The sequence below is a fragment of the Neofelis nebulosa genome, chromosome 16 (genome assembly GCF_028018385.1).
Source record: "Neofelis nebulosa isolate mNeoNeb1 chromosome 16, mNeoNeb1.pri, whole genome shotgun sequence".
NCBI lineage: Eukaryota > Metazoa > Chordata > Mammalia > Carnivora > Felidae > Neofelis > Neofelis nebulosa.
In genome coordinates this window covers 62,270,857-62,296,393 of record NC_080797.1, presented here as the reverse complement: position 1 = coordinate 62,296,393, position 25,537 = coordinate 62,270,857, and the positions used below count along the sequence as shown (strand labels likewise).

The window sequence follows — 25,537 nt, the reverse complement described above, 5'->3', positions numbered from 1 at the left end:
GCAAGAGTTCAGGGGACTAACTTTGAAATTATACTAGGGAAGGAATATAACCCAGGCCAGAGCCAGCTGATACAATCAGTAGAAACAGAAGTATGTCAATCTCTGGAGCCCCCAGAGGTAGGGAAGGAGGATCTGCAGTGATAAGAGGTCAGCCTCCCTCAGTTCCTCACTCTGGGATCTTAGAAGATTCTCCTCTACCTGAGGCCATCCTTACCCCTCATTCCATGAACTCTTGTCATACTAAAAGTCTTGTATGTGGCCATCACTAATGGTTTAGAGATAACAAATTTCCTTTCCCTGGTAGTGCATGGTGATGCCTTCTTCAGGTAGCATTTTCCCCACAGAAATAGTCACTTTTATTAAGAACTCCATTTCAGGCACATTCAAACGACAGACTCCAGCCACTACACAAAATATTGCTTCTATTTAGGAAATGGGTTCGAAGTTCCAAACAACCTACGGAAACCTTTTTTTTTTTTGGAGGGAGGGCATACAGCCACTTGTGGGACTGTCATTTAAAAATTATGGGCACTTTAGGGGCACCTGGGTGGCTCAGTCTGTTAAGCGTCGGATTTCGGCTCAGGTCATGACCTCCTGGAATTCAACCCTGTGTCGGACTCTGTGCTAACAACTGACAGCCCGGAGCCTGCTTCAGATTTGTGTCTCCCTCTCTCTCTGCCCCTCCCCGCTCATGCTCTGTCTCTCTCTCTCTCAAAAATAAAAATTAAAACACTTAAAAAATAAAATTAAAAGTATGGGCACTTTAACAACTCACAGTAAATTTTGCTTTGAAATGTACCAAGAAAAATTTAAACATGTCCAACTCTCAGACTTCTCTGGAAGCAAATTAGTAAAAAATTCTTTATCAGAGCAAGTGAAATTTGTAGAGCTCAAAGAGTCCAGGAAATGAAAAAAGAAACTTCCTACCTAAAAAGTTAACTAAATTCTCTATAATCACATTCATGGTGATTTTCCTCTGCTGATAAACAAATTAACTAATCAGATGAAAGGTGAAATGAAAGGTTTGTCCTCTGAAGGATTGAAATCTGGAAATTTCAGGAAGGATACACCTATCAGGAACTGCTTACTTCTGGCCTGAACACAGTAATGCAGTTACTATGCTAATGGGGACACAGTGAAATCTAAGGGTTAAGACTTCCGTTCCTTTTTAAACTTATATTCAAAATCGACTTGGACAACTGAACACCAGTGTTAAAATGATATAAATGCTAAGTTTTGTCTCCTGGAATGAGTTGTTTTTTGGAAACCAGAGTGTTCTGAGAATTCAAAACAAGCCTGACACTCTCCAAAAACATATTTCTTTTGTGTCTAAATATCCAACTTACAAAACAAAACAAGAATCCCAGATAAACCAGTACATTCTACATTTTAAATTGTTCTTGTCAATATATTAATGTTTAAAGCACTGTTATTAAGGTTCCTTTCAAAGTAAGGGGCTACAGGTATGGCAGGTGGAAAAAATTCAAACCTCATGACCACCAGATGAGTTTCCTACATGAAACCTGCCCCACTGAAGCCTCATTTTTCTTTTACAATGGATCCTTTGTCAGTGATGAATATAGTAATCATAATGGTTTGAACCTGTTTGTTGCTTTGTAATTATCTTGTGGTGTGTGTCCTTAATGTGCTTATATTTTGATCCTTCTATTCCCTGGATCCTACTCCAGTTCCACCCAGCATGTGTAGGCATGCACGCCCATACATATACACACACATGCGCGCACACACACACACGCATATGACATATATACTCATAGGCACACTCCCACACAACAAGGCATTATTTGGTCCTTAAGGGTAAGAAATACAACTTCCTATTTTGACATCTCTCCTACCAGAGAGTAAATAAATATTTAGTATATACTTAATAACTAAGAGACTAGACATAAATATTCTTACATAATATATTATAAAGAATAGAAAATATTCTTCTAAAAACAGTTACTTTTGATCTTCATTTACTAGAGTAAAACAGATGGAAAGTGAGAGAGGTTACACTCAACAAAAATATTGTCACCTGTTCATTTATATATCAGAAAACAGAAACCTAGGAAAATGATATGTATATAGAAGTATCTGTGACCTTTCATTCTCTCCATTTGTCTTTTTCTCTATATTAATTATTACTCAATGATTCCACTTTCTCCAAACACGCTCCATCCTGAATGCTAATCACTCGGCTCATTACAAATGATCAGAGGGGTAATTTCATGGTATAGTATCTTCACTGGATGGCTGGTGTGTGTAATATCTTGCCTTTAAACCCAGCATTTACAATTTTATTGTCTTCCAGTGTCATTAAATGAGTGCTGACAAAATAGCCTGAAAGCAAATCTCTTTATCTTTTTTTAAAGCTTATTTTTTTGAGAGAGAGCGAGCATGAGCGAGTGCACAAGTGGGGGAGGGGCAGCGAAAGAGGGAAAGAGAGAATCCCAAGCAGGATCTGCGCTGTCAGCGCGCCACTCAATGCAGTGCTCCACCCTGGGACTCGGACTCACCAACCGTGAGATCACGACCTGAGACGAAATCAAGTAGGGTGCTGGGTGCTTAACTGACTGAACCACCCAGGCACCCCAAAGCAAATCTCTTTAAAAGCAAGTGTCCACCCTCTCCACCAGAAAAAAGGCACTGTTCCAAACACTACTTCTATGTCATATGTTATACAGAATGGTTCAATGATTTATTGATCAGATAATTAAATATTTTCAATAAATATTTCTATACAAGAAATATTTTCTTGGTTTCTGTTGATGTAACAGCTCTTCTCTATAATGAAAGTACCTTAATATGGGCTGTCTATATTTCAGGAAGTGAAGTTGGAAATGTCGGGAAAACTAATATTAATGACTCAAAACACCCATTAAAATTAGAAATAGAAAAATATCTATTCTATTCAGTGTTCTGCCCATTTTTAAATTGGATTGTTTTTTGGTATTAAGTTATATAAGTTCTTTATATGTTTTTGATATTAACTCCTTATTGGATATATCATTGGCAAATATCTTCTCTTATTCAATAGGTTGCCTACTTGTTTTGTTGATGCCTTCCTTTGTTATGTAAAAGCTAGAACAAATAGTCCAAAAATTTGTATGGAACCACAAAAGACCCCAAATAGCTAAAACAATTTTGAGAAAGAACTAAGCTGTAGATATCAAAATTCCAGGTTTCAAGATATACTCAAAGCTGTAGTAATCAAAACAATATGGTACTGCCACAAAAAGAGAGATCTAGATCAATGGAACAGAATAAAGAGTCCAGAAATAAACCCACAACTGTATGGTCAATTAATCTTCAACAAATAAGGCAAGAATATACAATGGGGAAAAGACAGTCTCTTCAACAAATGGTACTAGAATGGTACTTCAACAAACGGAAAACTAGACAGTTACACTTTCTTACACTATACACAGACATAAACTCTAAGCGGATTAAAGACCTAAATATGAGACCTGTAGAGTGGAAGAGAGCCAAAGCATAAGAGACTCTTAAAAACTGAGAACAAACTGAGGGTTGATGGGGGGTGGGAGGGAGGGGAGGGTGGGTGATGGGTATTGAGGAGGGCACCTTTTTTTTTTTTTTATTTTTTTTATTTTTTTTATTTTTTAATATATGAAATTTACTGTCAAATTGGTTTCCATACAACACCCAGTGCTCATCCCAAAAGGTGCCCTCCTCAATACCCATCACCCACCCTGCCCTCCCTCCCACCCCCCATCAACCCTCAGTTTGTTCTCAGTTTTTAACAGTCTCTTATGCTTTGGCTCTCTCCCACTCTAACCTCTTTTTTTTTTTTTTTTTTCCTTCCCCTCCCCCATGGGTTTCTGTTACGTTTCTCAGGATCCACATAAGAGTGAAACCATATGGTATCTGTCTTTCTCTGTATGGCTTATTTCACTTAGCATCACACTCTCCAGTTCCATCCACGTTGCTACAAAAGGCCATATTTCATTTTTTCACATTGCCACGTAGTATTCCATTGTGTATATAAACCACAATTTCTTTATCCATTCATCAGTTGATGGACATTTAGGCTCTTTCCATAATTTGGCTATTGTTGAGAGTGCTGCTATAAACATTGGGGTACAAGTGCCCCTATGCATCAGGACTCCTGTATCCCTTGGATAAATTCCTAGCAGTGCTATTGCTGGGTCATAGGGTAGGTCTATTTTTAATTTTCTGAGGAACCTCCACACTGCTTTCCAGAGCGGCTGCACCAATTTGCATTCCCACCAACAGTGCAAGAGGGTTCCCGTCTCTCCACATCCTCTCCAGCATCTATAGTCGAGGAGGGCACCTTTTGGGATGAGCACTGGGTGTTGTACGGAAACCAATTTGACAATAAACTTCATATATTGAAAAAAAAATAATAAATGTGAGACCTGAACCATAAAACGCATAGAAGAAAACATGCAGTGATGTCTCTGACATTGGCTGTCAAAACATTTTTCTAGATATGTCTCCTCAATCAAAATTAAGCTATTGGGACTACACCACAATAAAAAGCACTTCCTGTTCTTTTACAATGGCTTCGCTATTCCTGAAACATTTATTTTGATTCATCAATTAATTGGCTGAATTTATTATAAAGTAGTTTTCTTTTTTCAGGAAGGTCACATGGGTATTATATTTTCTGAGTTCTTTTGTGTTGAAAATGTCTGCATATTGCCTCTAAACTATAGTTTAGATGGATTATAGTGTAATTAGGTCACATTTTCTTTTCTTTTTACCTCAGAACAATATAGACATTGCTTGTTTTCTGGAATTGAATGTTGTGAAGTCTGATGTCAGTCTTACTGTTTTTCTCCCTTCATTTAATGAATTCAACAAATATATACATATACACACATACATGCATTCATACACACAAATCCTATACAAATACATATATATCCACATATAAAACACACACACACGTGTGTGTGTGTGTGTGTGTGTGTATACATATCTACACATTTAAAATGAGGAAATGGGTATGGGTGATGTATACCCAATAATACTTGATACAAAATCATTAGCATTCTACATAATACCTTTGTGTGTGTGTGCATGTGTGTGTGTGCATGTGTGTGTGTGTGTACACGTATACAATTTTGTTTTAATGGGGGGTTTGAACTATTAATATTAGTTTTCCTGACATTTCCAACTTATCTCCTGATTTCAAGAAGGATTCCAGAATCCTTCACATAGAACCTTGAAATTGTATATAGTACATAGTCATCATCTACAATGGAGCAAGGGTGAGGCGGGAGAAGGAAAAAGTTACTTTGATTCTGGGACTCAGAGAAAAACAAGGGAAATTAGAGGAAAGACATGAACAAATAAAAAAGCAGCCTGTAAAAGACATGACTCTGATACTATTACATTGTTTCTTTTGCTTATCCCAATACAATATCAATACAAAAGTAATCCCATACTTTCACAGATGAAATATTATGTAGACTTTGAAACTAAACTGCCTAAGTACAAATTTCCCCAGCTTCACTAATTTTGAGACCTTGTGCAAATTACTTAACCATTTTGCACCTTAAGTGTCTTCCTCTATAAAAGCAGGAATAAAGATTGCGGAGAGGGTTGCCTGAGTTAATACATGGATAGCTTAGGACAATGCCTGGCCTATAAGAGATGTTTTTCCATTTTTAGATTTCATTATTATTTGTATAACTAGATTTCACTGAAAAAAAAAAAGAAGCTGGTTTTTCTTGATCCTAACTGAAGGTGTGAGTGGAAGTTTTTCACTTTCACATCATGAGTACCACTAACTGAAAGAAACTGTAAAATGTCTTTGATCATAAAATGTACCTAACTTCAGAGGAGTTAAAATAATATTGCATCTTAGAATCAAAGTAAGTTAGTATGCTTTAATTTAATGTAATTATAAGTTAATGTATGTGTGACATCCCCCAGAAGTGAAACTGGCAAAAAAAATTTGATTCAAATAACAAATAATATAACTTCTTACTTCTGTAAATTCCATTTTGTTCAGTCTTGGTCCCATTGAGTCAGCAATATCCAATTGTTTGCAACATGCTTCTAATTATGGAAAAAAATGTTATTTGCTAGTTAGTTTGGTTGTAATACAGTCAGATTTCATATTCATTTTATAGCTCTTTAAAAGAACATAAAAAAAGAACATAAAATTATTCCTTAATTAATGTCCATCAGTTTTTACAAGTAAATGATATATAGTTGAGTAACACTCCAATTCCTACAAAATGATTATTTTTCCTGGCTTTTATTTAACTGAGCAACTCAAACACTGAAATAAACGTGCCTACATTTTTAATGACCAGCCTGAGATAAAGTAAAAACAAATATGCATGTCAATAGCATAAAGATTACAAAAACAACTGTGTTGGCTTATGCTAGCATTTAAGGAAGCAGGTCCTAAAACACACTTCTACAAACTTTCTTTTCAAATATTATGTCTTTAATGTTTCTTAAATTAAATAAAAAATATATGAATATGTTCTTTTAGTAAAAGATTCAAATAATACAAAAACATAGCAGTAAAACATGAATATCTACCTTTTCCCTCTCCCCACTGCCAGCATTCTCACTCCCCTCTGCCCCAGAAGGAACCACTGTTTTTCAACAGTTGTTGCCACCTTTCAAGCAACTTCTCTAAGCATTTTTAAATATATTAGACACCTTTTGTTTTCCTACACATACATATGGTTACATTGATCTGCAACTTGCTTTTTTCACTTACTCATCTTGTAGATCTTTTCAAATAGGATCTGGAACTCAGGGAGAAGGTTTGGGATGGGAATGTAGATATACGGATGGGTCATTAGCTAAAGTCATGGGTTTAAATAAGAAAACCCAAGGAGGGTGTATAGTATGTAAAGTGATAACAGAGCCAAAAAGGAAACTCGGAAAGCCACATTTGAGGTACAAATAAAAGAAGAACCGAGAAACAAAAATGCTAAGAGGTGATCAATGATAGATGAAAAATCAAGATAGAATGATATCACAAAAGCCAAGAAAAAAAGAGTTTCATGAATAACAGAATGATCAATAATGGTAAATGTGGCAGTTAGTTCAAATAAAGATTTTTTTAAACCTCCTTTTGATATAAAATTATGAAACCTTTATTGACCTTACCAAAACACAAACACACAAACTGTTTAGAAGTTCATGATGAAAGCACTGGCTTCCTCTCCTACTTCTTTTTTTTTTTTTTTTTTTTTTTTTTTTTTAATTTTTTTTTTTCAACGTTTTTAATTTATTTTTGGGACAGAGAGAGACAGAGCATGAACGGGGGAGGGGCAGAGAGAGAGGGAGACACAGAATCGGAAACAGGCTCCAGGCTCTGAGCCGTCAGCCCAGAGCCGTCAGCCCAGAGCCTGACGCGGGGCTCGAACTCACGGACCGCGAGATCGTGACCTGGCTGAAGTCGGACGCTTAACCGACTGCGCCACCCAGGCGCCCCTTCCTCTCCTACTTCTAGCAGCAACTTCTCCTGCCTATCATAGTCTGGTACATAAAAGATTCTTTAATACTCTTGATTTTTGTAACGATTTATTATATCAGTTATTGTCATAAGAAGATTGTATAAATGTTAGTATAAGCTTATGCATTAGATGCTGTTAGCCTCATCCTAAACTTCCTCCCAAGCTCTGGATGATTATGCAGTCCAGACTGGTTTCTAATGATAATAGCTGTTATTAAGTGTATGTGTCTGTCTCCTGGCTAGACTTTGAGAAACTTGAGAGGAAACATGCCTTAGTCCTGTCTGCCTCCTCTACCTCATCGCAGTATCTGGAACTAGTTGAGAGCTTAATAACTACTGAATGAATGAATGAATAAATGGTACAGAAAATACTAGATAGTATAGGAGGTAAGAAGAGAAAACAATCACTGTCAATTAGAATGGTCTGGAATTTCTCTAATTTTATCACAATTTCAAATAGAGCTCTCTTCACTCATTCCTTCTGTATACTTATCAAAAACTAAATAAATAAAAATAAAAGAAGTTATTCACAGATTTTTCTGAAGGAGAAGTTGAGGTTGTTCTAACCATGGAAAATTCTATATTTTGGATAGGCTGTGAAAAGGTAGGAGAAAGAGTTGTCAGCAAGGCCCCAATCATGTTTGGGGACCAGTTATCAGGAAGATGGGAAGCATATTTTATTTTTTAAATGAAATATGAGAATAGATTTCAGACAATCTATTGTTATCAATGTAATAGCAGTCAAAAATCAATTGAAAAAAAACAACTTGATATAAATAATGTAAATCTCAGGACCCAAATTCTAGTGCTTTATTCTACAAGTCAGAATTATTTTTATTTTATTTTTTTTTTTAGTAATCTCTACACCCAACATAGGGCTCAAACTCAAAACCCCAAGATTAAGAGTCACATGCTCTTCTGACTGAGCCAGCCAGGCGTGCCTACAAGTCAGAATATTTTGCTTAATCTCATATGAGGAAATGATTCTGAAAACAAAAGCATCAAAATCTATGTTTTTCTTTAGTTATAGTACTGTCTCTTTCTGCCTCTTGTGACCATGGTGGAAATCCGCAGTTTACGTTTTTGTTGCCACAATGATGACGAATTAGAGTCAGGTCAGAAATCCTGCAATTCCTGCACAATGAAGACTTTTTCCATTCAGCCAAATATTCAAGTAGGTAAAAAAATTCCTTAGAATAAATTTGAGTCTAGAAACTATTTTTTTATTTTATTTCTTATTTTTCTAAATTTACATCCAAATTAGTTAGCATATGGTGCAGCAATGATTTCAGGAGTAGATTCTTTAGTGTCCCTTACCTATTTAGCCTATCCCCCCTCCCACAATCCCCTCCAGTAACCCTCAGTTTGTTCTTCATATTTATGAGTCTCTTCTGTTTTGTCCCCCTCCCTATTTTTATATTATTTTTGTGTCCCTTCCCTTAGGTTTATCTGTGTTGTCTCTTAAAGTCCTCATATGAGTGAAGTCATATGATTTTTGTCTTTCTCTGACTGACTAATGTCACTTAGCATAATACCCTCCAGTTCCATCCATGTAGTTGCAAATGGCAAGATTTCTTTTGATTCTTTTTGATTGCCAAGTAATACTCCATTGTATATATATACACCACATCTTCTTTATCCATTCATCCATCCGTGGACATTTGGGTTCTTTCCATACTGTGGCTGTTGTTGATAGTGCTGCTATAAACACGGGGGTACATGTGTCCCTTCGAAACAGCACACCTGTATCCCGTGGTTAAATGTCTAGTAGTGCAATTGCTGGGTTGTAGGGTAGTTCTATTTTTAGTTTTTTGAGGCACCTCCATACTGTTTTCCAGAGTGGCTGCACCAGCTTGCACTGCCACCAACAATGCAAAAGAGATCCTCTTTCTCTGCATCCTCGCCAACATCTGTTGTTGCCTGAGTTGTTAATGTGAGCCATTCTGACAGGTGAAGGGGGTACCTCATTGTGGTTTTGATTTGGATTTCCCTGATGATGAGTGATGTGGAACATGTTTTCATGTGTCGGTTGGCCATATGGATGTTTTCTTTGGAGAAGTGTCTATTCATGTCTTTTGCCCATTTCTTCACTGGATTATTTGTGTTTTGGGTGTTGAGTTTGATAAGTTCTTTATAGATTCTGGATACTAACCCTTTATCTGATATGTCGTTTGCAAATATCTTCTCCCATTCTGTCGATTGCCTTTTAGTTTTGCTGATTGTTTCCTTCGCTGTGCAGAAGCTCCTTATTTTGATTAGGTCCCAGTAGTTCATTTTTGCTTTTGTTTCCCTCTCCTCTGGAGACATGTTGAGTAAGAAGTTGCTGCGGCCAAGATCAAAGAGGTTTTTGCCAGCTTTCTCCTTGAGGATTTTGATGGCTTCCTGTCTTACATTGAGGTCTTTCATCGATTTTGAGTTTATTTTTGTGTATGGTGTAAGAAAGGGGTCCAGGTTCATTTTTCTTCATGTCGCTGTCCAGTTTTCCCCGCACCACTTGCTGAAGAGCCTGTCTTTATTCCATTGGATATTCTTTCCTGCTTTGTCAAAGATCAGTTGGCCATACGTTTGTGGGTCCATTTCTGTGTTCTCTATTCTGTTCCATTGATCTGAGTACCTGTTTTTGTGCCAGTACCATATTGTCTTGATGATTACTGCTTTGTAATACAGCTTAAAGTCTGGAATTGTGATGCTTCCTGCCTTGGTTTTCTTTTTCAGGATTTCTTTGGCTATTCTGGGTCTTTTCTGGTTCCATACATATTTTAGGATTGTTTGTTCTAGCTCTGTGAAGAATGCTAGTGTTATTTTGATGGGGATTTCATTGAACATGTAGATTGCTTTGGGTAGTATCAACATTGTAACAATATTTATTCTTCCAATCCATGTGCATGGATTGTTTTTCCATTTCTTTCTGTCTTCTTCACTTTCTTTCCAAGCTTTCTATAGTCTTCAGCACACAGATCTTTTACCTATTTTGTTAGGTTTATTCCTAGGAATCTTACGTTTTTTGGTGCAATTGTAACTGGGATCAATTCCTTGATTTCTCTTTCTGCTGCTTCATTATTGGTGTATAGAAACACAACCAATTTCTGTACATTGATTTTATGTCCTGCAACTTTGCTGAATTCATGTATCAGTTCTAGATTACCAGTGTAATCTTTCAGGTTTTCCATGTAGAATATCATGTCATCTGCAAATAGTGAAAGTTTGACTTCTTCCTTGCCTATTTGGATGCCTTTTGTTTCTTTTTGCTGTCTGATTATTGAGGCTAGGACCTCTAGTACTATGTTGAACAACAGTGGTGAGAGTAGACATGCCTGTTGTGTTCCTGATCTTAGGGGGAAAGCTCTCAGTTTTTCCCCATTGAGGATGGTATTAGCTGTGGGCCTTGAATATTTGGCTTTTATGATGTTGAGGTATGTTCCTTCTATCCCTATATTCTTGAGGGTTTTTATCCAGAAAGGATGCTGTGCTTTGTCAAATGCTTTTTCTGCATCTATTGAAAGTATCATATGGTTCTTATCCTTTCTTTTACTAATGTGGTGTATCATGTTGATTGATTTGTGAATATTGAACCAGCCCTATAGCCCAGGAATAAATCCCACTTGTTCATGGTGAATAATTCTTTTAATGCAATGCATATAATTTTCTTATGTCTTTCCTTGTATTTCTATTTTATATTATAGTTCAGACATTATAACTCTCTTTTAAAATACTGTGTATGTAAGTAATATTTTCTAGGAACTTGATAGGATGATAAAGAGATAATACAGAATATTTATAATAAAACAGCATTTCAAAAGAATTGAAAATTGCTGATTGCTTTTCTGTTTTTCTACATTCTCCATCTGGAAAGAGCAAAAGAACTTAAGTACATTTATAAGAGCTTTGAATAACATATTTCTCAATATTGACTTTTCATCGTAATCCAGCATCCCTCCCCTCACTGCTCCCCTGCAAAAGAGGGACAAGTAGAAATACCACAGGAATAGGCAGGCTTACCAAGCTGGAAATCTGGATTTTGAAAAAATTCATGAAGGACATTCTGAATCTGCAAATTAAAGAAAGTAGACCATATATTACTTCAGTTATCATACATTTAGTATTTTAGACTAAAATCCATGTAGGAACTTTCAATTTAAGTCTTGGGTAACCTTTCTAACTCAGGGACAGAAACAGTAATAATTAACATTTAGTTTATATACTACTTCAAGGTTTATCAAATGCTTTTTCATATATATCCTCAATTACTCCCATTGAGAACATTTTGTTGAGAACTAGGATGCCCAGAGTGATCCTATTTTGTCCCCTCCAAGGACATTTCTAGCAACCCTCAGACACTAGGCACCTTTGGCAACCAGTTTAGCAATCCAAAGAATCCTCTATAATTCATTCTTCAATTACTAAAAAACAAAATTTCAGAGTTCTTCTTGGTCCATTAAAAAATTTTTAATGTTTATTTTTGAAAGAGAGAGAGAGAGAGAGGCAGCATGATGGGGGGAAGGGCATAGAGAGAGGGAGATAAAGAATCCAAAGCAGGCTCCAGGGTCTGAACTGAGAGCACAGAGCCCCACGTGGGGTTCGAATTCACAAAACCTTGAGATCATGACCTGAGCCAAAGCTGTACGCTTAACCGACTGGGCCACCCAGGTGGCGTTGGTCCATTTTTTAAAAATAGACTTGAGGGGCTCCTGGCTGGCTCAGTCAGTATAACATGCAATTCTTGATCTCCAAGTCCTGAGTTCAAGTCCCACATTGGGAGTAGAGCTTACTTTAAAAAAAAAAAAAGGAGACTTGATTTTTTTAGGTCAACTTTACATTCACAGAAAAATTGAGCAGAAAGTGCAGAGTTTTCCTTATACTCCCTGCCTCCTGCCACCACATATACAGCTTCCCCTGCAATCAACATTCCGCACTGCAGTGGCACATTTGTTACAACTGATGAACCTACATGAAACATCACCACCCAAAGTCCATAGTTTACATTAAGAATCACTGTTTGATGTACATTTTATGAGTTTTGGCAAATGTATCATGATGTGTATCCATCATTTTGGTATTATACAGAATTGTTTCATCACACTAAAAATCTTCTGTGCTCTGCTTATCCATCCCTCCATCTGCCTTCACTCCTGGAAACCACTGATCTTTTTACTCTCTCCATAGTTTTTTTTTTTTTCAACGTTTTTAAATTTATTTTTGGGACAGAGAGAGACAGAGCATGAACGGGGAAGGGGCAGAGAGAGAGGGAGACACAGAATCTGAAACAGGCTCCAGGCTCTGAGCCATCAGCCCAGAGCCTGACGCGGGGCTCGAACTCACGGACCGCGAGATCGTGACCTGGCTGAAGTCGGACGCTTAACCGACTGCGCCACCCAGGCGCCCCCTCTCTCCATAGTTTTACCTTTCCCTGAGCATCATAAAATTGGAGTCATACAGTAGATATTCTTCCAGATTGGCCCCTTTCACTTAGTAATACACATTTAAAGTTCTTCCATGTCTTTCATGGCTTGACAGCTCATTTCTTTTTAGTGCTGAGTAATATTACATTGTTTAGGTGTACCACAGTTTATTTATCCATCTAACCATGGAGGGAAATCTTGGCTGTTTCTAAGTTTTGGCAATTATGAATAAAGCTGCTGTAAACATCCACATGCAGATTTTTCTGGGAACATAAGTTTTCAGCTCCTTTTGGGTAAATACAATAAGCATTATGGCTGGATCATATGATAAGACTGTGTCTGGTTTTACAAGAAACTGCCAAAGTGGCTGTACCATTTTGCATTATCACCAACAATTCCCACCAACTGCTACACACTTTTGGCAGCATTTTATGTTGTCAAGGTTCCAGATTTTAACTATCCTGATAGGTGTGTAGTGGTATCTCATTGTTTTATTTTGCATTTCCTTGATGTCATGTGTGGAGCATATTTTCATATGCTTATTTGCCACCTACATGTCTTTGGTGAAATGTCTGTTTAGGTCTTTTGCCCATTTTTAAGTCAGTTCTTTGTTTTCTTATTGTAGAAGAGTTCTTTGTATATTTTGGATAATAGTCTGTTATCAGATGTCTCTTTTGAAATATTTTCTTCCAGTCTGTGGCCTACCTTCCTTGGTCTATTTTTAATAATCCATTTTGAATTAAAAATATGCTTGGCCATGTATCTAGCCAAGAAATGTTCTCACACTTATGTACACCTAAAAGAATATGTTTAACTGTTAGAGTACAGTTGTTTTCTAAAGGTAAAAGACACAGGCTCTTAGTCTACAGAAGTAATTAGTCACACACATACAATAAACAAAGAGAAAAATGAAAACTATGTCTGTCCTTTTTTTTTTAGATTTAAATCCAAGCTAGTTAACATATAGTGTAGTAATGGTTTCAGGAGTAGAATTTAGTGATTCATCACTTACATTTAACACCCAGTGCTGAACCCAACAAGTGCCCTCCTTAATGCCCATTACCCACTTAGCCCATCCCTCTACACAACACCCCTCTAGAACCCCTCAGTTTGTTCTTTGTATTTAAGAGTCTCTTATAGTTTGTCCCCCTCCCTATTTTTATATAGAGAGTCTCCCTCTCTGCTTATATCTTTCTTTTTTAAATTTACATCCAAGTTAGTTAGCATATGATGCAAGAATATGAATCCAGTGATTCATCCCCTACATATAATACCCAGTGCTCATCCCAACAAATGTCTTCCTTAATGCCCCTTGCCCATTTAGACCATCCCCCCTGCCACAACTCCTCCAGCAATCCTCAGTTTGTTCTATATATTTAAGAGTCTCTTATGTTTTGCTCCCTCCCTGTTTTTAAATTATTTTTGCTTCCCTTCCCTTATGTTCATCTGTTTTGTATCTTAAATTCCACATTTGAGTGAAGTCATATGATATTTGTCTTTCTCTGACTAATTTTGCTTAGCATAATACACTCTAGTTCCATCCACATTGTTGCAAATGGCAAAATTTCATTGATTGACGAATAATATTTCGATGGGCATTGGGCTTTTTATATACTTTGGCTATTGTCGATAGTGCTGCTATAAACATTGGGGTGCATGTGCCCCTTTGAAACAACACACCTGTATCCTTTGGATAAATACCAAGTAGTGCAATTGCTGGGTCATAGGCTAGTTCTATTTTTAATTTTTTGAGGAATCTCCATGCTGTTTTCCAGAGTGGCTACACAATTTGCATTCCCACCAACAGTGCAAAAATGTTTCCTTTCTCCTCATCCTAGCCAGCATTTTTTGTTTCCTGAGTTGTTAATTTTAGCCATTCTGACAGGTGTGAGGTGGTATCTCATTGTGGTTTTGATTTGTATTTCCCTGATGATGAGTGATGTTGAGCATTTTTTCATGCGTCTGTTAGCCATCTGGATGTCTTCTTTGGAAAATGTCTGCCCTTAATGAAGAGTTTGGGAACCTCAGCCAGAGTCAATATTTTAGAAATAGCTAGAATTTAGAAATAGCTAGCTAGAATTTTTTTAAAATGCTCAAGAGAAAATTGAAGAAATTGGCTCTCATGGACCAAACAGGTCAAGAATCAGCTTACCTCAGTAACACTGAAAATTTAGAGGTAGGTTTCTGGCACTCCACTCAATATTCCAACAATCATCCTCTTATCACCCACTCTGCCTCCCCTTCACAGATATCCTCCTTTCTTACCACTACCAGAGGAATCATTCCTTTGGGGTCTAGAATCCATTCACTGAACTGCTCCTGCAGAGCCTGCTTCCGTATATTGGCCACCTTGATTTTGACTTCATTTATGCATTCTCTTTCTTCTCGTTTCTGTTTAATACTCTTCTTCATCTTGGATACTCTGAAGGAGGTCAAAATAAAAGACAGGTTGAGTTAAGACTGTTGGGTTTGATTCAGATTGTTCAAATGGCAGAAAACAAGAATTCAGAGCTTCATTTAAAATTTGTTCCTGTCTTTACTCCATGAAATCTTCTTGATTTAGGCCTGAGGTGACCCCCTCTCCCCCCTGCACTTACTGAATTTGGCACTGATCACAGGCTGTCTTCTAGTATTATTTGAATTTTTATAGAGGTGGGTCTTATTTTGCCCAAGAAAATATCATACTTAAGAAATACTAAAATAGCCCTAGAGGTTGCCACATATACCTAAAAGCAAAGCTGAATGCACTAAAGACTTACAGTGGTGGGACTCTCTCTTCTCTGGATACAGAAATCATCTGGAAAGATTCTGATTTCCGGTCTACAGTGGAAGTATAGAAGCTGCATTTATAATAAGCATCTTAGGTAGTTCTAATGTCTTGGACCAAACTTTTGATTTCTGTCTAGGAATATATATTGCCAATTTCCTTTAAACATCTAGAGTCAAATACTTTGACAGTCCCTGAGCATCATAGTTATCCTTATATTCAGAGAGAGTTACATTATCCATGTTGGGAATGGGAGAAGAATTGTGATTTTGATTGTTCCCATATTTGTCATCCCTATTAGGACTCTAAAACCCCAAACTGGTTTGGATTGAAACACCAAAATGTCTCAAAGTAATCAAAATATCTGCTGGTTTCGAATACAATTTGCTTGAGCCCAGTCTTCTTGCTTTAAAAAAGAAAGACTAAGGTCTTCCAATCTGATCTGATAGATTTGGAAACGCAAAAGAATTTACAATTAGGACTGGTAAATTGGATACCTCTAATAATCCAGAAGAATCAATCGAAACCTAAGTCATTGCTTTATGCTCATATAAGGCCTTCAAAATTTTTGTGACGACTCAAATTCTATCCATTCATTCAAGCAGTGCAAGGAACATCTTCCTCTTACAGCATCATTTGCCTATATTAAAATTGAATGTTTTATTTCATCAAAACCAATTCTAATCAGCTTATATTGAGGAACTGGCTATAAACTTCGAGTGACCGCAGTGTACCAGACCATTGCTGGGCCTAACTGAAGACTCTGGACTGCTGAACAATGGGACTTGTTTTAATCAATCATGTACAAACCTATGGATTCCCTCTGTCCCATACAGTGTGATAGTTTTCAGTTGTTATAACTATAACCATTATAAACTTTTTGAAACTCCTATATTTTCCCCTTCTGTGAAGTAGTTAGTGAATTCCTCACTGCTGTATCTTCCTTTGCCTGGCAAGTTAATAAATTAAGTTTTTGCTTGTTTCTTTTTAAGCTATGGTGGTCTTAGTTTCACAAAGCTAAACTGGACTTCTTGGCATCCCTGGAGCATGTCCATATTATTTCTGTGATGAGTATTCCTATAAAAATCCACATATGACATGTGTCTACTTAATTATTATACTTACTTAACTCTTATTTTTGTTTATTCACCCATATCTTATTATGAAAGGTATAATGACTGAAGCAAAGTCTAGGTTACTGGATAATCAAATATTTGAATAGATGAATAATTAGGCTTATCTAGAACTTTATAAAATGATTAAAAACAGTTATCATAGCTTCCTTATTAAATACTGAAAATTAATTCTGAGATTACAAAATTAAATAATTACCCCAAATTAAGACATATCTTGTAATAATCATATGTGCCTAAAAACAAGAACAAAAAGGCAAAAAAAACCCCAAAAAACAAAAAACCCACAAAAAACAAAACAAAACAAAAAAACCCAAACAAACCCAAAACTCACACAAGAAAACTTTCATCATGAAAACAAAAGCAGGATTAGAATAAGTTAGTTAATTCATTTAACAAATACTTATTGAGCATTACTTATACAACCCAGTGTTAGAGACTGGGGATGTGAAGATGAATACTACAGACAGTTCCTGCTTACATTATAGCAGGGGAAACAACCATTACAATCGTCATAAATGCAGTAAAAGAGAAACACAGGGTGCAATAAGAGATCATATAAGGGAAGAATTTCACAATGAAGTGGTATGTGAGCTAAACTCTAAAGGATTGGTAGGATAAGATAAAGAGGAAGGAGAAGAATGATGCAGAGGGAATGGCAAATGACAAGACCCTGAGGTGAAAAGAAGCATAATATGTTTGAAGACCTGAAAGTAATCCTGTATGCCTGGAGTAAGTATAGAGTGTGAGAAGAAGAGAGGCAGCAGTGAAGGCTAGAAAGTAAGTCCTATGCTAGCTTGGTTGGATGGTGATGACGTTACCAGGATCCAGTTAACCCATTTGGATTATATTTGGAGTCTCGTGTTCAATGGCCCAGAAATACAGACTAGGTTTTGTTTCTTTATTAAAAAGAGGGATGAAATGATGTCTGAGTTGAGACCTAAAGTTTGTGGGGGATCTAGCCAAACAAAGAGAGGGACCAAGTGGGTCATACAAGGAAAGTCTTATAGGCCTACTTAGGGATTTTGGTCTTTATCTTAAGAGTAAGTGCAGACCATTGAAAGGTTCCATACTGGGGGAAAATGGGATAAGATTAACCTTTTTTTAAAAAATCACTTCTGTTACAAGTAAAGAATGGGTTGCAAGAGGGTAAGAGTGGATATAAATATACCAATCAGGAGCCTGCTGTAATAGTGCAGGTGAGAGCTGATGGTAGTTTAGACTAGGGTGGCAGCAGCAGGGAAGGTCAGAAACGAACAGATTTGAGAGAAGAAGGTAAAACCAATAGGACTTAATGATTGATGAAAAGCACACAGTCAGAAAGTAGAAGGTGTCAAGTTGCATCTCTTGGGTTTGGGCTTGAAAATCTTGACGCAAGGGGCGCCTGGGTGGCGCAGTCGGTTAAGCGTCCGACTTCAGCCAGGTCACGATCTCGCGGTCCGTGAGTTCGAGCCCCGCGTCGGGGTCTGGGCTGATGGCTCGGAGCCTGGAGCCTGTTTCCGATTCTGTGTCTCCCTCTCTCTCTGCCCCTCCCCCGTTCATGCTCTGTCTCTCTCTGTCCCAAAAGTAAATTAAAAAAAAAGTTGAAAAAAAAATTAAAAAAAAAAAAAAAAAAGAAAATCTTGACGCAAAACGAAATAAGAAAATGACTTGTGGAAGATGAAGTGCTTATGAAACATCCAAGTACAGATATTGAGTAGATACATATACTGGTCTGAAGCTCAAAAAAGATGTTTGGGCTAGAGATATAAATCTAAGAGTCATGAAGGTACAGATGGTAACTGAAGTCATGTGTTGGAATGAGCGCACTCAGCAATGATTTTGGGTGACAGGACAACCACAACTTAAGGAACCTTAATATTTGAAGATCAGATGGCAGAGAATGAGCCAGCACAGGATACTGAGAAGAACTAAAATGAGGTAGAAGGAAAAAAAGTAAAGAATAATATCATAGAAGGGTAAGAAAAGAGTATCTCAAGGAGGAAATGGTCAACATTATTGAATATTGCTAAGAGGCCAAGTAAGATGAGGATTGCAAACTTTCCACTGGGCTTGGAAAAATGGAGAACATTGTGATCTCAGTAAGTGACATTTATGAAAGACAGCCTGGAATGAAAGCCAGATATAACAGGTTGAGAAATGTGTTGGGAGTGGGGAAAATGTATATGGACAACTGCTTTAATAAAGTTAGCTATGTTTTAGTTACATTTCTTCAACTTGAGGGTATAAATTCCTCACAACAAGAACCAAATTTTGAATTTTTTCCCTATAAGGTATGGCTCAAGATTGAGTACTTGATAGTTATGCAATAAATACTGATTAACTAAGTGAGACTCCTCAATAAATCTTAATTTATAAGATTAATAATTAATAATTTATTATCTTAATACTGATTAACTGAGACTCCTTAATAAATTATTAATTTATCTAACACATATTTATTGAGCCCCAACTCATGTCAAGTACTGTGCTCAGTATTAAAAATACAGATATGATAGAAAATAGTCCTTGTCTTCAAAGAGATTATAGGGAGGTAAATCAACAATTACATTAAAAAATGTGCTAAATGCTGACATGAGCCTACAGGTGCTTCAGGAATATAAAGAAAGAGTATCTAACCCAGAGAAGGTGAGACAGAAGGTATCCAGAGGAAGTCATACTTGGGCTGATTCCTGAAGCACAAGGAAAAATTGTCCAGCAAGAGAAAGGAGGGGAAGGATATTCTAGATGGAGAAAGCTGGCACTCTGGATTAGAGGAAAGGACATCTGGCTAGTGGTTTTCTTTAGTTGATATGTAAGAGATAATAAAATTGATGTGCATAAAGAATGTAGCCTATCTAGCTCAGATGAGTGAAGTCGGGGCTTTATGATCTGAGTTCAATCTCACTACATGCTGGGTACCTCATATCTAGTGTCTGCAAGTTTTAAGCTGGACTTGATGGTGAAGATTTCTATTTCCCTCCCCCCCACCTTTTTGTAGCAACAGTAATTGAAGAGTGGTCAAGATTTCTATTTCCAAATCAGGTGGTTGAACTCCAACTAAACCACCTTCTTGGAAGCATATGAGCAAGGCAGAGGACATTTCCCACTGGATATTTCCCATGGGAGTCCTGGAAAGCATCTATTTTGATGGTGTAGGACTCAGGTTGGGTAGAGGATATATAAACCAGTGTGGTAGCACATAAGGTCTTCCATCTGTTCTCTTCTATAAATAGAAAAAAAAATCCTATTTTCTTCTGAGGATATCAGTTACTGGATAGTTTAAAATGAATCAATAGTTGGGGCACCTGGGTGGCTCAATGGGTTAAGCATCCGACTTTGGCTCAGGTCATGATCTCACCATTGGTGGGTTTGAGCCCCACATTGGGCTCTGTGCTGACAGCTTGGAACTTGAAGCCAGAGCCTGCTTCGGATTCTGTGTCTTCCTCTCTCTCTGACCTTCCCCCACTTGCACTCTCTCTCTCTTTCAAAAAAAAAAAAAAATAAACATTACAAAAATTTTTTAAATGAATCAATAGCTTTATCTGGCAAATCCTAGGAATTTCTGGATATCCTGGAGAGTCTTATTCCAGGACCACCACACCTTGTCATGCATTGTGACAGATATCCAGCCCCAGCTGGAGTGAACTTGACTTAGGAACTTCAGTCTTTTTAACATTAGGAATGTCTATGCCACTGAAGTAGGACCACAGACTCATTCACCATCAAGTTTCAGGGTGTGTGTTTGAAGGATATTAGGATAACATTCAAGGAGACCATGATTTCTCAGTCTGTAAGAACTTGAATTTCTAAGTACTTAATAAGGGGATATATACATATGCAACAGAGTGTGGCCTATAGATGGATAGGAAACTAGTAATATATAAACATTATTATTATGCTTCGGGTTGAACAAAAGTAGAACCTACTTGATAAAGTCCTACCACACACCATTGGCTATAATAGTCATTCAAATGCTATAAAAACACATTTTCCCTATCTATCCACTCACTTTTGGCATAATCTGTTTTACTGGGTTGATAAACTATGATATTCAGTATGAATTGACAAAATGATTGATATTAATAATATCACTTGTGGGAGAAGCGCCCATGGGATTTCCTAGCTTAATATAACCATAAGAGTTTGGCTGGGTAAAGAGGTGACAGCTGGTGTGGTGTATGAGCAGACAGACATCTGTCTAGGAAGTCACTGTCTCCTGGCAACCAAAGAAGATCCATATCATTCCTTTAGTCTTGCCAAGTCCTAGTGACTGGCAAGCATGAGTTAGACATTTTGGGGGTTTTTTTGAAACACAAAAAGTAAGTACTTTGAAGTAAATCATCAAACCTTTGCAGATACCAAATTCCAATAGAAACATACACAATGGGTGCTGTCATATGGTCTGCATAAGTTCTTTGAACACTATACAACGAGTTAATTCTCAGGGAATTACTGAGTAAAACATTTTTTAAAATATTAAGTAAAATAAAGAGTGCTGTCTCTTTTCCTTTTAGTTTTTACTTGGCTTATATGTATCCTTAATGCTTGAGCATTTATCCTACTTATTTTTCTCCTTTTTGTAGCTGTGGTGGAGAAAGTAATTCTATGAAATAGTTTGTCATGATTCTTCTCTTTGTGCGTTAAATGTTCCATTGTTACTTCATAAGGCTAATAAAGAGTTGTCAAAGGGAAATGCACAAAAGGTATCTCAAGGTGCTGCACAGACCCCACACTGATTATGCAATAAACAAAGGATGTAGGAATCTAAGATCGTTACCAAGCCAGAACCTGGTAGGCATCACTATAATTGCCACACAAGAAAAGATCCAACTTTTTGCCTTGGGTCTCTTATATCTACTTCCTAGTTCATTTGAATTCTCATCTATGCTCAGGACTATATATCAGGACTGGTAGAGAAAAGTGAGGACATTTACAGTATAATAGGCCCTGCTTCTCTGGAATAGTAAAATTCTAGCATTAATAGTCTCTCTGTAATTTTTAAAGTTTTTTTTTTAATTCCAGTTAGTTAATATACATCTCTGTAATATTCTTTACTGTTTAAATTTTTTTATTTTTAGAAATATGATATAGTAAAATTGACCTTTTTTGGTACATAGTTTGATAAATTTAAACACATACATAAATGTGTAACCATCACTATAATCAGGCTATTGGAAGTTCATAATCCTATTTTAAAAGCAAATGCTTTTCATTATCAGTTCACAATAAGGCAGTCGTGACTTATAAAATATGCATTCACAAGCACAGGAGGAATCAAGAGTCAGAGGGAAAAGATACTGAAAGAAAGATGTTAAAAGAAAAGAAAATCTGAAGGAAAGCAAAAGGACAGAAACCTAACATATCAATTTTGCAAAATTACACACAAGAATTAAAGTCCACTTCAATTCTTTATCTGTTGTTCAGAAACCCTGATGAAAAGCAATAAAGGTATATTGCATATGTAAAACTTACAAACAGTGATATTTTATTTTTTAGTTAAGTGGCTACCACTATAAAAATTGTTCCAAGTCAGTAAGGAGCATCTTCTCTATCTACTGTTCTTGGGCACCAAACAGAGACGAATCCCTTTTTACCCAGGGAAGTAGTGAGATGAAAAAATTTTGGATCTAGTTGAGGCAAATGAATGCTTTAACATCATCACCAGAAGATAAAGTCTTGACAAACCAAACAAAAATTTTATTTGTCTTTTTTCTTGAATATAAGTAAGAAAAACTCTCATTCCTAAAATAAATGGACTTCTCCAAAACTCTGTAAGATGACCCAAACAATGATATAGTTTAGAGAATTTAAAAAAAATTTTTTTTCAACGTTTTTTATTTATTTTTGGGACAGAGAGAGACAGAGCATGAACGGGGGAGGGGCAGAGAGAGAGGGAGACACAGAATCAGAAACAGGCTCCAGGCTCCGAGCCATCAGCCCAGACCCCGACGCGGGGCTCGAACTCACGGACCGCGAGATCGTGACCTGGCTGAAGTCGGACGCTTAACTGACTGCGCCACCCAGGCACCCCGAGAATTTAAAAGCAAGACTGTTTTAGCTAAGATTCCTGTGTTTCCAAGCTTTAATGAATAGATATTGTGCTGTTGTAAAAGTATGTCAAGGATTTCTGAATATTCTGCAGATGCCTGACACTGTCATATGTTGGCATATAGATCTTGAATTTTTGCAGAAAGAGATAAAGCCCTACTCCTGACAATCTAGGCAAACAAAGCATCTATGATTACTTTAACTCTTTCATGAAATTCCTACAGTATTGCTCCAATAGAAACTAGGGCTCTTATCAACCTTCAAATGACCCTAAATATTCAAACTCTCAATTCAAGAAGCATTACCGAAATAAACTCTGTTGTGTTGTGTCATTTGTTGGCAATGAGACCTAGGCCAGTGTCCAAGTGCGCCCATTACTATTCTTTTTATAGATATTGATAAATGACTAGTTTTATGTACTGATTGAGATTTACATATCCCTAACAGGAGGAAGGATTTGTCAATGTATTGACTTACAGCCTTGACACCAGCTCTTAGATTTTAAGTATTTTTCATGGTAATTGATCTAAATACAAATCTAATTTATTGCTTTGCAAGAACAGATGGTGAACAGAAATGTTCTTTAAGCTATTTATTAAATTTAATGACACTGCCCCCTGCTGCTGTTGGAAGTTTTCACTAGTACTAAAATTCCCTTAATTTGGTTTCTCTACATAATTGGTTTTGAAACTTTTGTCAGTGTGCAGAATGACCTTCTGTGGAACTTGTTTTCAATGCATCCCTAAAGGTTCTGATTCAGAAGATATGAGGAAGAAGCTAGGAATCTGCACTTTTTTACCAAGCATCCAGGTAATCCTGATGTCATTCTTAGGCAACCACACTCTGAGAAAGATTGTTTGAACTGAAATTTAAAATGCCATGTCCACCTATAAAATAAAACAAAAGAAGAGTTCTGTACATATCTCTTACTTTATTCTAGAGGAATATATGTACCCAATTTCAAAAGAATTGTTATTCTAAAGCTTCTGATTAGTTCCTTACCCTGTAGGAAGAATACTAAAACAAATCACAAGGAATTTTAGATTCTTTTATAAATTTTAAGCAATCCCTATCAAAATAACACTAGCATTCTTCACAGAGCTAGAACAAACAATCCTAAAATTTGTATGGAACCAGAAAAGACCCAGAATAGCCAAAGCAATCTTGAAAAGAAAACCAAAGCTGGAGACACCACAATCCCAGACTTCAAGCTGTATTATAAAGCTGTAATCATCAAGACAGCATGGTATCGGCACAAAAACAGACACACAGACCAATGTTATAGAACGGAGACTCCAGAATTGGACCCACAAAAGTATGGCCAACTAATCTTTGACAAAGCAGGAAAGAATATCCAATGGAAAAAAGACAGTCTCTTTAACAAATGGTGCTGGGAGACCTGGACAGCAACATGCAGAAGAATGAAACTAGACCACTTTCTTATACCACTCACAAAAATAAACTCAAAATAGATAAAGGACATGAATGTGAGACAGAAAACCATCAAAACCCTAGAGGAGAAAGCAGGAAAAAACCTCTCTGTCCTCAGCCGCAGCAATTTCTTACTTGACACATCTCCAAAGAAAAGGGAATTAAAAGCAAAAATGAACTATTGGGACCTCATGAAGATAAAGAGCTTCTGCACTGCAAAGGAAACAACCAACAAAACTAAAAGGCAACCAACGGAATGGGAAAAGATATTTGCAAATGACATATCAGACAAAAGGCTAGTATCCAAAATCTATAAAGAACTCACCAAACTCCACACCCAAAAACCAAATAATCCAGTGAAGAAATAGGCAGAAAACAAGAATAGACACTTCTCTAAAGAAGACATCCAGATGGCCAACAGGCTCATGAAAAGATGCTCAATGTCACTCCTCATCAGGGAAGTACAAATCAAAACCACACTCAGATACCACCTCATGCCAGTCAGAGTGGCTAAAATCAACAAATCTGGAGACCATAGATGCTGGAGAGGATGCGGAGGAACAGGAACCCTCTTGCACTGTTTGTGGGAATGCAAACTGGTGCAGCCTCTCTGGAAAACAGTGTGGAGGTTGCTCAAAAAATTAAAAATAGATCTACCCTATGACCCAGCAATAGCACTGCTAGGAATTTACCCAAGGGATACAGGAGTGTTGATGCATAGGGGCACTTGTACCCCAATGTTTATAGCAGCACTTTCAACAATAGCCAAATTATGGAAAGAGCCTAAATGTCCATCAACTGATGAATGGTTAAAGAAATTGTGGTTTATATACACAATGGAATACTACTTGGCAATGAGAAAGAATGAAATATGGCTTTTTGTAGCAATGTGGATGAAACTGGAGAGTGTTATGCTAAGTGAAATAAGCCATACAGAGAAAGACAGATACCATATGTTTTCACTCTTATGTGGATCCTGAGAAACTTAACAGAAAACCATGGGGGAGGGGAAGGAAAAAAAAAGTTAGAGAGGGAGGGAGCCAAACCATAAGAGACTCTTAAAAACTGAGAATAAACTGAGGGTTGATGGGGGGCGGGAGGGAGGGGAGAGTGGGTGATGGATATTGAGGAGGCACCTGTTAGGATGAGCACTGGGTTTTGCATGGAAACCAATTTGACAATAAATTTCATATACAAAAAAAAAAAAAGCTTCTGTACAGCGAAGGAAACAATCAACAAACCTAAAAGGCAACCGACATAATGGGAGAAGATATTTGCAAATGACATATCAGATAAACGTTAG

At 37.0% G+C, this 25,537-nt stretch overlaps 1 protein-coding gene across 25 annotated transcripts in view; it reads right to left on the bottom strand.

Moving 5' to 3' along the window:
* Positions 1–25,537, bottom strand: part of EFCAB5 (EF-hand calcium binding domain 5) — a 193,714-nt gene that overhangs the window by 90,856 nt on the left and 77,321 nt on the right. For 22 of the 25 annotated variants that reach the window (XM_058704035.1, XM_058704052.1, XM_058704040.1 and 19 more), the window contains 3 exons: positions 15,139–15,295; positions 11,474–11,522; positions 5,981–6,051 (listed from right to left, as the gene is read on the bottom strand). In XM_058704035.1, the coding sequence (XP_058560018.1) occupies positions 5,981–6,051; positions 11,474–11,522; positions 15,139–15,295 (277 nt within the window). The remainder of the gene's footprint in view (positions 1–5,980; positions 6,052–11,473; positions 11,523–15,138; positions 15,296–25,537) is intronic. The other 3 variants (XM_058704056.1, XM_058704055.1, XM_058704054.1) reach the window with 1 other exon arrangement.